At 41.3% G+C, this 13887-nt stretch overlaps 2 protein-coding genes across 3 annotated transcripts in view; one reads left to right on the top strand and one right to left on the bottom strand.

Annotated features, from left to right (window-relative positions):
* Nckap1l (NCK-associated protein 1-like) overlaps positions 1–7036 on the bottom strand; it is a 57077-nt gene extending 50041 nt beyond the window's left edge. Inside the window, exons 1-7 of the mRNA XM_013032431.1 lie at positions 6891–7036; positions 5719–5829; positions 4992–5084; positions 4274–4330; positions 3393–3535; positions 1590–1680; positions 1371–1508 (exon numbers count right to left, since the gene is read on the bottom strand). Coding sequence (XP_012887885.1) covers positions 1371–1508; positions 1590–1680; positions 3393–3535; positions 4274–4330; positions 4992–5084; positions 5719–5829; positions 6891–6992 — 735 coding nt within the window. The 5' untranslated portion in view covers positions 6993–7036. The remainder of the gene's footprint in view (positions 1–1370; positions 1509–1589; positions 1681–3392; positions 3536–4273; positions 4331–4991; positions 5085–5718; positions 5830–6890) is intronic.
* Positions 7037–7259: 223 nt separating this feature from the next.
* The window catches only part of Gtsf1l (gametocyte specific factor 1-like), a 10214-nt gene continuing 3586 nt past the window's right edge, over positions 7260–13887 (top strand). Inside the window, exons 1-3 of one of the 2 annotated variants that reach the window (XM_013032478.1) lie at positions 7260–7346; positions 11514–11559; positions 13343–13440. In XM_013032478.1, the coding sequence (XP_012887932.1) occupies positions 13348–13440 (93 nt within the window). In that variant the 5' untranslated portion in view covers positions 7260–7346; positions 11514–11559; positions 13343–13347. Of the gene's footprint in view, positions 7347–10698; positions 10738–11513; positions 11560–13342; positions 13441–13887 lie in introns of those variants that run through there. The other variant, XM_013032477.1, reaches the window with a different exon arrangement.

Raw genomic sequence — 13887 nt, 5'->3', positions numbered from 1 at the left:
AATGTTCCAGGAAGCTGGGCATTGGTGGCTCATGCCTATAATCTTAGCTACTCAGGAAGCTGAGATCTGAGGATTGCGGTTTCTCAAGGGCAGGAAAGTCCATGGAACTCTTATCTCTAATTAACCACCAGAAAACCAGAAGTGGCACTGTGGTTCAAGTGGTAGAGCACTCACCTTGAGCTAAAGAGCTGAGGGACAGTGCCCAGGCCCAGAGTTCAAGCCCCACAACTGAACAAAAAAAAAAAAAGAGGGCTGGGAAGATGGCTCAGTAGTAGAGCACTTGCCTTGCATGCATGACACCCTGGGTTCCATTCCTCAGCACCACATAAGCAAAAAGAAAAAAGCGCTGTGGCTCAAGTGATAGAGCGCTAGCCTTGAGGTGAAGAACTGAGGGACAGCACCCAGGCCCAGAGTTCAAGACGCACGACCGGACCCCCCCACAAAAAAAGAAGTTACCAATGGTGGCTGGGAATGTAGGTTAGTGGTAGAGTTCTTGCTTAGCATGCATGAGGCCCTGGATTCAATTCCTCAGAACCACATACACAGAAAAAAAAAAGAAGTAACCAACCAGAACCAAGTATTCTAGCTCATGCCTGTAATCTTAACTTCTTGGGAGGCTACAATGGGAAAGATTGGAGTTAGAAGTCAGTCCAGAGAAAGAAGTAAGGAGAGCCCATCTCAACTGTGTGTACAACTCTCAATCCAACTATACAAGAAGCATAAATAGGAGGATCATAGTCCATATTAGTCCAGGTGTTTTTTTTTAAAAAAAGTACTACCTTATTGAAAAAAAAAACAAAATCAAAAAGGGCTGGGAGTATGTCTCAAATGATAAAGTTTCTATGCAGGAAGCACAAGGCCCTGAATCAAACCCCAGTTCTGATTTTAAAAAGAAAAAAGCCACCAAATAGACTGGAGCATGGATCAAGTCATATAGTGCTTGCCTTGCAATAGTGAGGCCTCAAGCTAGACACCTGTAGCTTAAACATGTAATCCTAACTACTCAGGATGTTGTCTGAGGGTCATGGTTCAAAGCCAGCTCAGGCAAGAAAGTTTCTGAGTCTCTTATCTCCAATTAACCAGCAGAAGGCCAGAAGTAGAGCTGTGGCTCAAGTGGTAGAGTGCCAGCCTTGAGCAAAAATACTAAGGGACAGCACGCAGGCCCTGAGTTCAAGCCCCAGTTCTAGCACCAAAAACAAAAACAAACAGACAAAAAAAGAGAAAGAAAACACAAGAAGTAATCAGTTTAGAAATAAATCTTAGAAGAGGGCCAAAGCCTTCTTAGGGCGGATTCTCCTGAAAGAAGCACAATCTACAGATATAGCCTTGGCAGAGAATGGTTTCCCTAACAGAAGGAAAAGGGAACTCACTGTGTCTGAGTTAGCAGGGTCAATCATGGCCGGAGGGTTGCTGATGAGACTAAGAAGCTGGGCACTGCGCCACTGCTCCGCTCCTTGGTTCCTCCGGACAAAGAGGAAATGCAAAGACAGTAAGGCTCCACTCACAGCCTGTAGGAAAAGACAAACCCTTCACGTCACAGACAGGGACATCTTTGCCTGAGAAATTCTCCACTCTTTCAGGGAACTCGCCTTGGTGTGAGGCCCAAACTCCTCTGTCAGCTTCTTCAGAGGGTGGTCATACTCCAAGACCATCTGGCCCAGGCGAGCAAAACTGGGGTCACTGGGAGAAAGCAAAGGAGGGAGAAGTTACAGGCCTTAAGCATGACATAAAGCCTATGTTTGAAATGGATGGACCTAGAACAAATCAAGTTAAGTGAAGTAAGCCAGTCTCAGAGAGACAAACAGAGCATGTTTTCTCTCCTATGTGGAAGCTAAATCTTTTTTTTCTTTTTTTTTATTGTGAAAATACTATGCAGAGGGGTTACAATTACATGGGCAAGATAATGAGCACATTTCTTATCAAGCATTGTAGCCTCCTCCTTTGTTTCCCCTTCAGAAGCTAAATCTAAAATACACTGGGATATGATAAATTATACAGGACTCTAGGCAGTCACACAATGAGACCAAAGGAGGATCTCCTTAGGAGAAGACAACAGTGCAATGCCCACATGCATCTGATCATATAAAATAATGTTTATCAAAATGAGCTCCAGGAAATGGAAATGAGGTGTTATTTTTTAATTTGTTGCTGTGTTTGTTTTCTTTTCTGTTTGTCATGTTTATTCATATATCTGTCTTTGGAAGAGTGAGGGGACACAGAAATAGAGGGACAAAAGGTAAACAAATGCATCAGTGGTGCTCACTAGACACTATGTGGAAAATGAACTATACAACATATGGGGACGAACAGGAAGGAAAAACTGGGTGAGAGCAAGGGAAGGGGTGACATTATCCAAAAAAAAATGTACTTTTTACCTGACTTATTTAACTGTAACTCCTCTGTACATCACCTTTATAATAACAATTTAAAAACTTAAAGCGTATGTTTGTATATAGGATAAAGATGTGTGCATAGGTTGGCATTCCCCATCATTCCCAAAGACCATCACACTAGTCTATACAAATGTCGAAGGCGGGTGGGGGACATGAAACTATAGATAGATAGTGGGTCAGGCATACGAGCAGGTATCCATATAAACACATCTGAATGTCCATCTTACACAGAACCATGGTTCTGTGTAAGAACCATGTCTTTTTGTCTTTTTTTTTTGCCAGTTTTAGGGCTTGAACTCAGGGGAGTCTGGTCATGGGCCTGAACTCTGGGCCTAGGCACTGTCCCTGAGCTCTTTCACTAAAAGTTAGTGCTCTACCTCTTTGAGCCATAGCACCACTTCCAGTTTTGAGTGGTTAATTGGAGATAAGAGTCTCATGAGGACTTTGCTGCCCAGGCTGGCTTTGAACCACGATCCTCAGATTTCAGCCTGTTAAGTAGCTAGGATTACAGGTGTGAGCCACCAGCCCCTGGCCCTCTTTTTGTCTTTTGTAATATCCTAAAAAGCAGAGTGGAAGCTAGTCCAGGTTAAAAAAAAATAGTTCAGGGGCTGGAAAGGTGGCTCAAGGGTAAAGCGCTTGCCTTGCATGCATGAGGCCCTGGGTTCGATTCCTCAGCATCACATAAGCAGAAAAAAAAGCCGGAAGTGGAGCTGTCGCTCAAGTGGTAGAGTGCTAGCCTTGAGCTGAAGAGCTGAGGGACAGTGCCCAGGCTCAGAGTTCAGGCCCACGACCAGACTCCCCCCACCAAAAAAAATTGATCAGAGATAATGCAAACTGGATAATCAATTATCAAGAGTTAACTACACATAAAAACATATGTTATTTTGCCTGGGCCATGATGTAGATTTTTTTATGAGAAATCACAGCATCTATTTCCTTTGAAGCTACCTTCTTACCTCAAATCATCATAAATGAGCCTCTTTATCTCCATTCACTTACCTATGCCCATGCATCATTTCATGGGCACAGTTGTACAGGCCAATGAGTATCCGCCGGTCCTCAATCCGTGACAGAAGTAAAATGACTGAGGTGTAAGTCACAATCAAGTCTAGGTAACTCCGAGTGAAGTCAAAGTTGAGATTCTGCAAGGAAAATATATAGGAACCCAATAACAGAATAACCAAACAATTTGGATCTCCCTATTTTGCAATTTCCTAACAGTGTTAAATAGACTCCAAAAGAATCTACAACAAGTAGAAACCTGGAGGATTGAAAATTCATGGGAAGAAATTTAAAACAAAAGTCATGGGCTAGACCAAGCACTGGTGGTTCACACCTGTATAATCCTAGCTACTCAGGAAACTGAGATCTAAGTATCATGGTTCAAAGCCAGACAGGGAAGGATAGTCTGTGACACTCTTATCTCCAATTAACCAGCAAAAAGCCAGAAGTGGAAGGGTGGCTCAAGTGCTAGAGCTCCAGCCTTGAGCATAAAGGCTAAGGGACAGAGCCCTAAGTACAAGCCACACACACACACACACACACACACACACACACACACACACACACACACAGTACAAAAGTCCAGGGCTAAATAAGGGCTCAAGATACAAGGAGACTGGGAAATAAGGAAGTACATGAAGGTTGGAAGAAATAAAGTAAGAAAATTTTGTATAATATTTGTATTAATTAAATCACATTGCTAGTTACATTGAGTACATTTTAACATCAGCACTTTTTACAAAAGAATTGTGGTCCTGAGTAGGAATAAGTGGAATAGCCATTCTTCTAGTCCCATCCCTTTCTACACTGTCTCAACTTACACCTGGTCTTTTCTTTAATCCTATTGTATAATAGAAGAAGGCTATAAAGGATCTTACAATATCAAAATGGCACTGGCAGGCATCAATGGTGTTGAGAAGTTCATATACATGATCCTGGAAGTGAAATTGAAAATAAGAGTGAATAGAGATTTTTTTTTTTGGGTCCAGTTGTGGGGCCTGAACTCTGGGCCTGGGTGCTGTCCCTCAGCTCTTCAGCTCAAGGCTAGCGCTCTACCACTTGAGTCACAGCGCCACTTCCGGCTTTTTTCTTTTTGCTTATGTGGTGCTGAGGAATCGAACCCAGGGCCTCAGGCATGCAAGGCAAGCGCTCTACCACTGAGTCACCTTCCCAGCCCCTAGAGATTTTTTTTTAATGATGACACATAATATCAAAATTTGAGGACAAGGGACAGGTCCCAGAGAGTTTCCAGGTAAAAAGTATGGAAGGAAAAGAAAAGAAATCTCTTCTCTGTAAGTCCTAATGACCCCTTTCAGATGTGTGTCCACAAATACAAGGTACTTCCATATCATGTATACTTTCCCTGAATTCACTATCCCTGAATGCTATTCCTCCACAGGGTAAAATGGGGCTTTTTAAAAGATGGATAGTTTCTATATAATCGGTCATTTATTTTCTTTAACAGTACAATTTAGATATCCTTCTATATCAGTACATGCCTCATTTCTTTCAAAAAACTTTATGAAGCCACAAAAATGAACACCTACTAATTAATGACAATGCCTACAAAAGAGAATTGGTCCAAAAAGAGCTCACCCGAAATTCCATGACATCCACAAATGACTGGTAGTAGTTGATGAGGAATCTAATTATCTCAGCTTTTTCACGATGAACTGGCCCTAAATGTTGCTGAAACACAAAACATGTAAAAATAAAATGGCAATTGGCCAAAGTTAACTCCATAGAAGGACTAATACCTGAACACCTTAGAGGTTTGAAATACATTGACATGGGAGGTGAAATCTCTCCAATGTTCTCCACATCTTTAAATAGAGATTCTTTACCTAGGTAAGATAGTTCTGACTAGATTCAGAGAGCTAAATAAGAGGCTATTTCAAGATTCCTTTTAAAGCTGGAGAAACATACTATCTAAATCAAAGTCAAAAGAAACAGGATAAGAAGAAGCTACAGGAAAAACAGATAGGAAGTTCACTGCTAATAATTAATAAGGGCAAAAGAGTGAATAGCCCACTAGATACATAGTTCTAAGCAAGGAAATACCCAGTGGAAACCAGGAAGAACATTAAAATATACACATTCTGCTAGGCTGGTAAAGTGTCCTTGTGAATCTCGCAATAGAGACACAGAGCAATGCTATGTTCCAGCTTGAGAGGCTCCCATCTCAGAATTCTCACGACTGGAAGCCTTATGTTTATGCCTCAGGAAACTAAAAGTATGAAGAAAAGCTGTCCAAAGAGGAGAATGTGAACGGTCTTTGCATACTATTTTGTCAGAGAAAAGAAAAGTAGGGTCAAGCTCTCACCGTGCTATTTCGGACATCTATGTTAGGAAATTTCTTGTTGATATATTTGAGACATGATTCCATAGACTTTTCCAGGAGGAAAGGCGGCTTGGATTTAGGGTCTGAACAAGTCTGCACAGAAAAACCGCATTATATTTCAACCCTTTGTCCCCCCTGAAACATACCTTTACCTGAATCATTCAATCCTTAGGGGAAAGCCCTGCAGGGAATTCATTATAAAAGCATGAGAGTAGATCAAGAACAAGTTCCAAAACAGTGAGCCAACTATCTTAAGAGCTAAGCAACAACCCCAGTGTCTTGTCTCACTGGGTGAAACTTAACATCTTCTTGGTCCCAGCACAAAGAGGAAGTCGTGTCCCCGCCTCTCAAGAGAAGACGGAAGCTATAAGAAAAGTGGTTTGTCATAGAGTTAGAATTGTGGGAGACTTGGGCCCACAGTTATGCCTATTAAATGAATATTTTTATCCCAAAGTGCATTTACTGGGGAAATTGGAACAAAGAAAACATGTTCCTAGTGATTTGTTTTATTGCAAAATGCACAAACATTTCCTCCCACAAGAATCTTATTCTCACTTCTAGTAACTTTCCACAGTGTCCCTGTCTTCATTTCTGCTTTTGATGTCTTAGCTAACCCCTGGCTCACCCATTGCCACCAGCTTCTCCCAGACTCACAGTTCTAATCCTACACACATAGGCATACAAATACAGCATGAACTGCACCCAAAGTACTTTAAAGGGCACTTACCACTTTTTTTTAATCTAACTATTTCTCTTTCCTTAAAGGGAAGTACTTCTACCCAAAAAAAAAAATGTTTTTGCTGCAGACCTAGCTTTAGGTTTCCTTGGCGCATAGGAGAGGATAAGTGATAAGACCCAGAACTCTAGCCCCAGACCCATGTCCAAATCATTCAGAACAAAATTACCCTCCCCACCACTGCCACCATCACCCTTACCTTCAATTCCAGTGTAAAGCAGTTGCTCTCACTCTAAGAATCGCATGTAGGAAGGGGAAAGCCTAAAAAGAAGCCCCCTTCTGCTTCCCCAAACCGTCTGGCCTCCATAATCTGGGCACCTGAAGATCAGTTAGGTCTAACTTCTGGACCTGCCAGTTTTACAGTTCCCTGCTTTACTCTTGCTGAAATAATTAGATCCGTTTCATTACTTGTGCTTACCTTCTTGATGTTGTATATTCGGATGAGAACTCCCTGACCTCGGTCATTGAGGATAGTGAGCTTCTCCGCTAATTTATGCTGGTAGGCAGAGGTCAAAGACATGATGGCCACGGAAAGAGAGGGGTATCCAGACAATAAGGCCTTGAGCTCCCTACACACTCTAAGTTTGGGTGGTGACACGCCCTGTGCAGAAGGACCCAGCCTGGTTGGTGTACTGGGCTTCCTGTGGCCCCTGTGATTGGTTCATGGGTGCAAGCAATCATTATGGTTTCTTGTGCTTCCTCTAATGCACACAGCAGAGGAGACTTCCTCTTTCTGGCCATGCAACACTTTTCAGTAAGCCTGTGAAGTGGAGCCTGAGGAAAGAGACAGGCTTTCAGGGTTCTTCACACTGTAGCACCTACCTTTGGCTTTAATTCTCCATAAATGTCCTACACAAAACTCTACAGCAGACAGGTAAGTATCTGCCAACCCAGCCCCCACAAATACTTATAGATTTCCCCTTTTTTATATGCTCCCTCAAGAATGCTTCTATAACTCCTTACTGAGCCTTAGGCCCTATATCATTTAAGATACATCTCTTGCTAACTACCCCACCCAGTGTAAAAATATTATGTTATATACTATTGTACATGCATATGCATTCACACGACCCCAGCAGTGGGGCTAAGGATGCAAGTTGTACTCACCTTTTCCATGTAGGGCTGGTATTCTACCACTTGAGCCACCTCCAGCTCTTTGCTGGTTAATTAGAAGTAAGAGTCTCATGAACTTGTCTGCCTAGGCTGTCTGGCTTAGAATTGTAATTCTCAGATCTCAGCAGCCTCCTGAGTAGCTAGGATTACAGGTGTGAGCCACCATCACTTGCTTTCCTTATTATTTTTTAGGTAAATGTCTTCTCTCTCCAAACTACAATATATACTCCTTAATGATAGGAATGATTCTTTTTATTTGATTCTTGGTATTGGTAGTTGGGCATGAACTAGTGAGACTTGAACCCAGGGACTCTCAGTCTTACTTGGCTCTCTTGCTCAAAGCTGGAGTTCTGAGTCACATCCACTTCTAGCTTTTGTTGTTTAATTGGAGTTAAGAGTCTCATGGACTTCTGAGTTTGGGGTGGCTTCAAATCTCAGTCCTCAGATCTCAGCTTCCTGAGTAGCTAGGATTATAGGTGTAAGCCACCAGTGCCCAGGTGAGAATGTTTCTTAAGATTATATCCTTTACAGTATTCCTAGTACAGTGATTCTCCAAGAGCATCAGCACTACCTTGACACTTGTTTGACAAATGAATTCTCTGGCCCCACCCCAAACCTATTAAACCCAAAACTGCAGGTTGGATTCAGCACTCTCAGGCTTAACAGGCCCTCCAGGTGATTACGCCTTTGAGTTTGAGAACCACTGCTCTAGTACAAAGATACTTAAAGTCACTAAAGAAACAGATTTATACCTGTTCTCTGAAATTTAGGTTGATAGCCTAGAAATCTTCATTTATAAGTAGAGGAGGAGTGTTGGGCGCAAATGTGCCAGGGGACACATATTGAGTAATACTGGTCTAGAGCAACACCTCTTGGACACAGTAACAACTTAATAAATATGCCAGTTGTAGTAATTTACCAAATTATTGATACTAGTTTGAGAAATGAGCCCTGTGAAGAACCAAATTAAGGGCTGGGAAGGTGGCTCAGTGGTAGAGTGCTTGCCTTACATGCATGAAGCTCTTGGTTCGATTCCTCGGCACCACAAAAGCAGAAAAAGCTGGAAGTGGCGCCGTAGCTCAAATGGTAGAGTGCTGGTCCTGAACTGAAGAGCTGAGGGACAGTGCCCAGGCCCAGAGTTCAGACCCCCACAACTGAAAACAATATCAAGATTAATTAATAATGATCCCTAAGTCTTTGATGACTGAATAAATTTTAGCCCCAATATATTCTTGTTATTCCAACCAAGTCTTCACCTCTAACTCAGGAAAACTTTTCATTTATTTCAAGTTCTTTCAAGGCACAAAGTAAATCAGACAGAGTTGTCTTTGCATCTATTGTCTTTCCAATTTGTTTTCTCTCACTTGAATCATATTTTCTACATCCTGAGAGCTCATATTGTGCCAATAATTCCAAGTGAGTTAGAAAAACAGAGTCAGGATGTACCTATAATCCTAGCTTTTCAGGATGCTGAGATCTAGCTCAAAGCCAGCTAAGTCTGCACCATTCCATCTTCAAAAAAATTGGAGGCATGGGTTAAGTGGTATAAACATCAGCTGAGCAACTATGAGGCACTGAGTTCAAACTCTGGTATGTAGAGGAGAAAGAAATGGGGAGAGAGGGAGGTGATCCGCATTATTTAAGAGGTTAATGTGTTTGCACTAAAATGAATATATTATTTTACTACCTTATGTTATTTATGTAGAGGGAGGTTTCATTGTTATATTTCCACCCGTTTATAATATATTCCAATTGAATGTATTTTAGAAAGAAAGAAAGAGAGAGAGAAAGAAAGAAAGAAAGAAAGAAAGAAAGAAAGAAAGAAAGAAAGGAAGGAAGGAAGGAAGGAAGGAAGAGGGAGAGAAACTGACAAATGCTAATGCTTAATGTAAACTTTCAAACATCTCTAAGGAAGACTTAAGATTTTTAGAAAGGAGAACCTATCTTTCAGTCTATCTACTGGATTTTTATCCTTTAAAAGCTGTAGGCCTGGGATTAGAATAAACCCTGAAGCTTTGAATCACCTGCTGTTATCAAAGAAACCCAGGTTCTTCTAAAGAGATCTATGGGGTTTCTATTGGCTTTTAACTTGATGGGGGAGAATAAATAGCAAGCCAACATCCAGAGGACTCATCTAGAAGGCAGAATAGCATTAAGCTTTTCATGGTACGTATCATGCTTTTGGCCCTTTCTCACTTGGTTTTCTTATCTTTATCCCAAAACTTTGGTTGAAGATGCTGCATAGCAAACTAATCTTGTTTCCTGCTGTGCCCTAATATAAACTCTCCAACCTAGTGGGGACTGTGTTCTCAGTCTTCTGGGATTATGCTACATTCATTTCCCTTTTCACATATATATGTTTTCCTCTTGTTAACTCAAATCCTGTTTAATCTTGAGGATCTAAAGCAGCAATCCCAAATCTAGCCTTTGTTGAACTCTTACGGCACTTGGTCTATACCACATGCTTTATTTCTAAATCAGGCTCTGCCTCTAGAAACCTAATCTATACTCATTGCCTAGCTGAAGTCAAAGATATCTAGAGCCTGAAAAGACTTCTACTGTATAAGCTCACACTGGGGTATCAGTCAGAATCAGGCTTTCATGAAGTTGAATATGGGCTGAGTTGTATGTCTGTGCATGTATGCATGTGCTGGTCCTAGGGCTTGAACTCAGCCTGGGTGCTGCCCCTTACCCTTTTTGCTCAAGGCTAGCACTCTACCACTTGAGCCAGAAGTGGTTCTGGCTTTTTGGTGGCTAGTTGGAAATAAGTCTCATGGACTTTCATGCCCTGGCTAGCTTTGAACTAGATCCTCAGATCTCAGTCCCTTGAGTAGCTAGAATGACCGGTGTGAGCTACCAACTCCAGGCCCTGGGCTGAGCTGTTTGACTTAGTGGCTACGAGTCCAGTTCTAGATCCAAACAGCTTGAGTTCATATCCCAGTTTGATCTCTTACCAGCTGACTGTTTCCTGCTTGTAAAATGTAGATGACATTGATAGTTTTATGGGACTGTTGTGTATATTAAATTGACTCATACATATACATTGGTTACTTATTTACTACATACCATTTACTTTTCTTTTCTGGGGATTGAACGCAGTGCCTGTACATGCTAAGCAAGCATTCTGCCACTGAGCTATATCTTCATACCAGGTAACTTTCAGGGCTTTGCATGTGCTACTTCAAACAATAATGCTATTCCAACATGTACTTTAAGTAACTTTAAGCCATTATGATTCAGTTGGTTTCCAAATCTCTGAAATGGTGGTGATCACATACACCTGTGGGAATAATTAAATGATTTGGCATATGTAAATGTTTGACTCCAGGCCTAGTGAATTAAATTAGGAATACCAACAATAAATTAAAATTTTGATTTAAGGGAATATTTAGTGGGCTTGTTATAGAATCCCAGACAGTGAAATATGACACCGCACAAAGAGAAAGGCCAGTTTAAAGAAGAGACTAAGCATAGCAAGGGGTGATCTTGACGGACTTTATTGGAAATATTATCTAGCCGTTCCTCCTGTGAACTAATGAAGCCTTCCTAAAGTATTTAATTACCCCAGAACAAAGCCCTTAAGTAACCCTAGCTATGAACTAGAATCCCCTGAGGTGCTCTTAAAACCACATTCAGCCATAATCTATTCTTTTGAGATTCTGACTGAATTGTTCTGGAGTGGCACCAAAGCATCTGCAGCCTTAACGCTACCCAGGGATTTTTCACGCATAAGTAAGTTTGCTGTGACATCAAAACCTTCCAAACCTCCGAGGAACCATAGAACCTATTGTGGGAGGAGAGGAACTGAAAAGAAAGCTTAAAAGAGCAAGTTGATGCCCACCACTGGTTGTAAAGTACTATGCTTTCTCTCCTCTCAAATTTCAACTGTTCACCTTGTGTGGCTTACAGGATTGTCTTCCTCTTTCAGTGATACTTCCCCTGGGATTCTTGATAGAGACTGCTTCCAGAATAAGGTAGGTCTTGAGATCTTTGGGGCTAGGTTTGGCATCAAGGTAGCATCAAGGTTGGAATATTCCTGCCATGTCTGAAATGTGTTAAATGGCTTCATCATACTCTTGGCTAGACTATCAATAATTAAGCAATCTAATGTCACTAGTTGTTACTGCCTGTCCTGAAACAGTCTGTTTATTAAGACCAGTCTTAGCAGTCTAGTGGCTGATGTTTGTAATCCTAGCTACTCAGGAAGCTGATGAGTATCAAGGTTCAAAGCCATGGGCAGAAAAATAGACTGTTAACTCTAATTAATCACCAAAAAGCCAGAGTGGAGCTGTTGTTCAAGTGATAAAACTCCAGCGTTGAGTGAAATGTCAAGTGAGATCACAGGGCTCTGAGTTCAAGCCTCACTAATGGTACAAAAAAAGAAAGGAAGGAAGAAAATGTATACTTTTCTAGGCTTACTAAAATAAAGGTTTGGAATTGTCTGCAGGCTACATTTTCATATTAAAATACTCTTTCCATTATCTTTTAAGAATCTAAAGATAACTCTCCAATATTGGATTATGCTTAGGCTTTATTTCTAGAAAGCCAATTCAGTTAATAATATCTGCTCATGACTCTAATATGTAGAGAAAGCGTGAAAGAACCACCTAGGCTTGTGTTCTTGAAAGCTACCTAGACCTAAATCCAGGGATTTAATCACCAAAATGCCCTCAGGAAAATCTGACATTTAGCAGCCTAGCTCTGTGCCCTGTGGCCATGTCCTGAGCACGATACAAAGCAGAAATTAAATTAAATAGTTTATTCTAGGGCATTTGCTTATGTCAGTCTTTGCTTGATCTTCTCCCACCCCAACTATAAAACTCTATGTCTCTGCTTTGCAGGAACCTCAGCAGTAGCTGTTGCTTGGAAACTTGAAGTCCTTGAAATGAATGTCTGCTAGGATAGCTAGAAACAGCCAGCCTAGGGGAAAGTGAGACTCCTAATGGCAGTAAAATGAAGCAGATTTGAGATGGTATATTGTTCACATCTAGGAGTCTTCATATGTTAGTATCTACAACTTCAGATATTTCAGACTGACATTCTAAAACAATTATAAACTAGCCTGAACTTAAACATTGTGCTGTGTATTCTTATTCTCCCAAAAGTTGTGAGCTGTCTGCCAATTAAGAGCTTAACTTGAGAAAGATGGAGAAGGGAAATGCTTAAAGATGAAGGGAACAGCTGCCCTGCATTTGCTTTCTCCGACACTCAAGCTTACAGTGTTAAACATCTTATCCCAGGTTTTTCCATTTTCAAGGATTCTTATGTATGTGTGCACGCTGGTACTGGGATGTGAGCCCAGGGACTGAGCACTGTCCCTTAGTCTTTTTGCTCGAGATGGGCACTCTATCACATGAATCACAGCTAAACTCCCAGCTTTTTCATAGTTAAGTGGAGATAAGAGTCTCACAGACTTTCTTGCCCTGGCTGGCTTCAAACTATGATCCTCAGATCTCAATCTCATGAATAGCTAGGATTACAGGCATGTGCCACCAGTTAGTCTATTTAAAAAACTAATAAGACTATATCATACAATATTAATTTTTTGGTCTCCTAAGGCATGGAATCAGTAATTCCTCACTCTATTGTCTAACTGCCTAGGCTATTGCCTTAATAAAACTTCCCACAGTTAAGACTTGACATACTTGTATCTTTCACACCACTTCCCTTTTGAGAATAGAAAACAGGCTTATGTCAAGATAATCTGATCTTAAATATCAACCTTTTCTTTGCTTACCTGTGTCTCCTGCCATTTAGGACTAATGGAGCCAGAAACCTTAGAAATATGTCCTTATGACCCAAACCACAGAATGCCAGCCAGCAGGTTACAGTACCACCTGGCATCATGCAGGAAGGTAAGTTTTCCTGATAGAAATTACAAATCGCTAGAAGGGGAAATTTTTCATGATATAAAATTTTAAAGCTTTTTTCAAAGAGAAAGAGAAAAAAGACAGCTGGGTGCCAGGGTACTTGTAATCTTAGCTACTCAGGAGGCTGAGATCTGAGGATCAAGGTTCAAAGCCAACCCAGGTAGACAAATCCCAAGAAACTCTTATCTTCAACTAACAGGCAAATAACAAGAAGTGGAACTATGGCTCAAGTGGCAGCATGCTAGCCTTGAGCAAAAAAAGTTAAGCAAGCATGTGTGAGGGCTTCAGTTAAAGCACTAGTACCAGCACACAGACACACACACACACACACACAGACACACACAGACACAGACACACACAGAGACACAGACACACACAGAGACACAGACACACACACAGAGACACACACACACACAGAGACACACACACACA

Source organism: Dipodomys ordii, unplaced genomic scaffold (genome assembly GCF_000151885.1).
Source record: "Dipodomys ordii isolate 6190 unplaced genomic scaffold, Dord_2.0 Scaffold155, whole genome shotgun sequence".
Taxonomy (NCBI): Eukaryota; Metazoa; Chordata; class Mammalia; order Rodentia; family Heteromyidae; genus Dipodomys; species Dipodomys ordii.
Note: the sequence above shows the minus strand (reverse complement) of the source record. Positions and strands in the feature narration are given on the sequence as shown.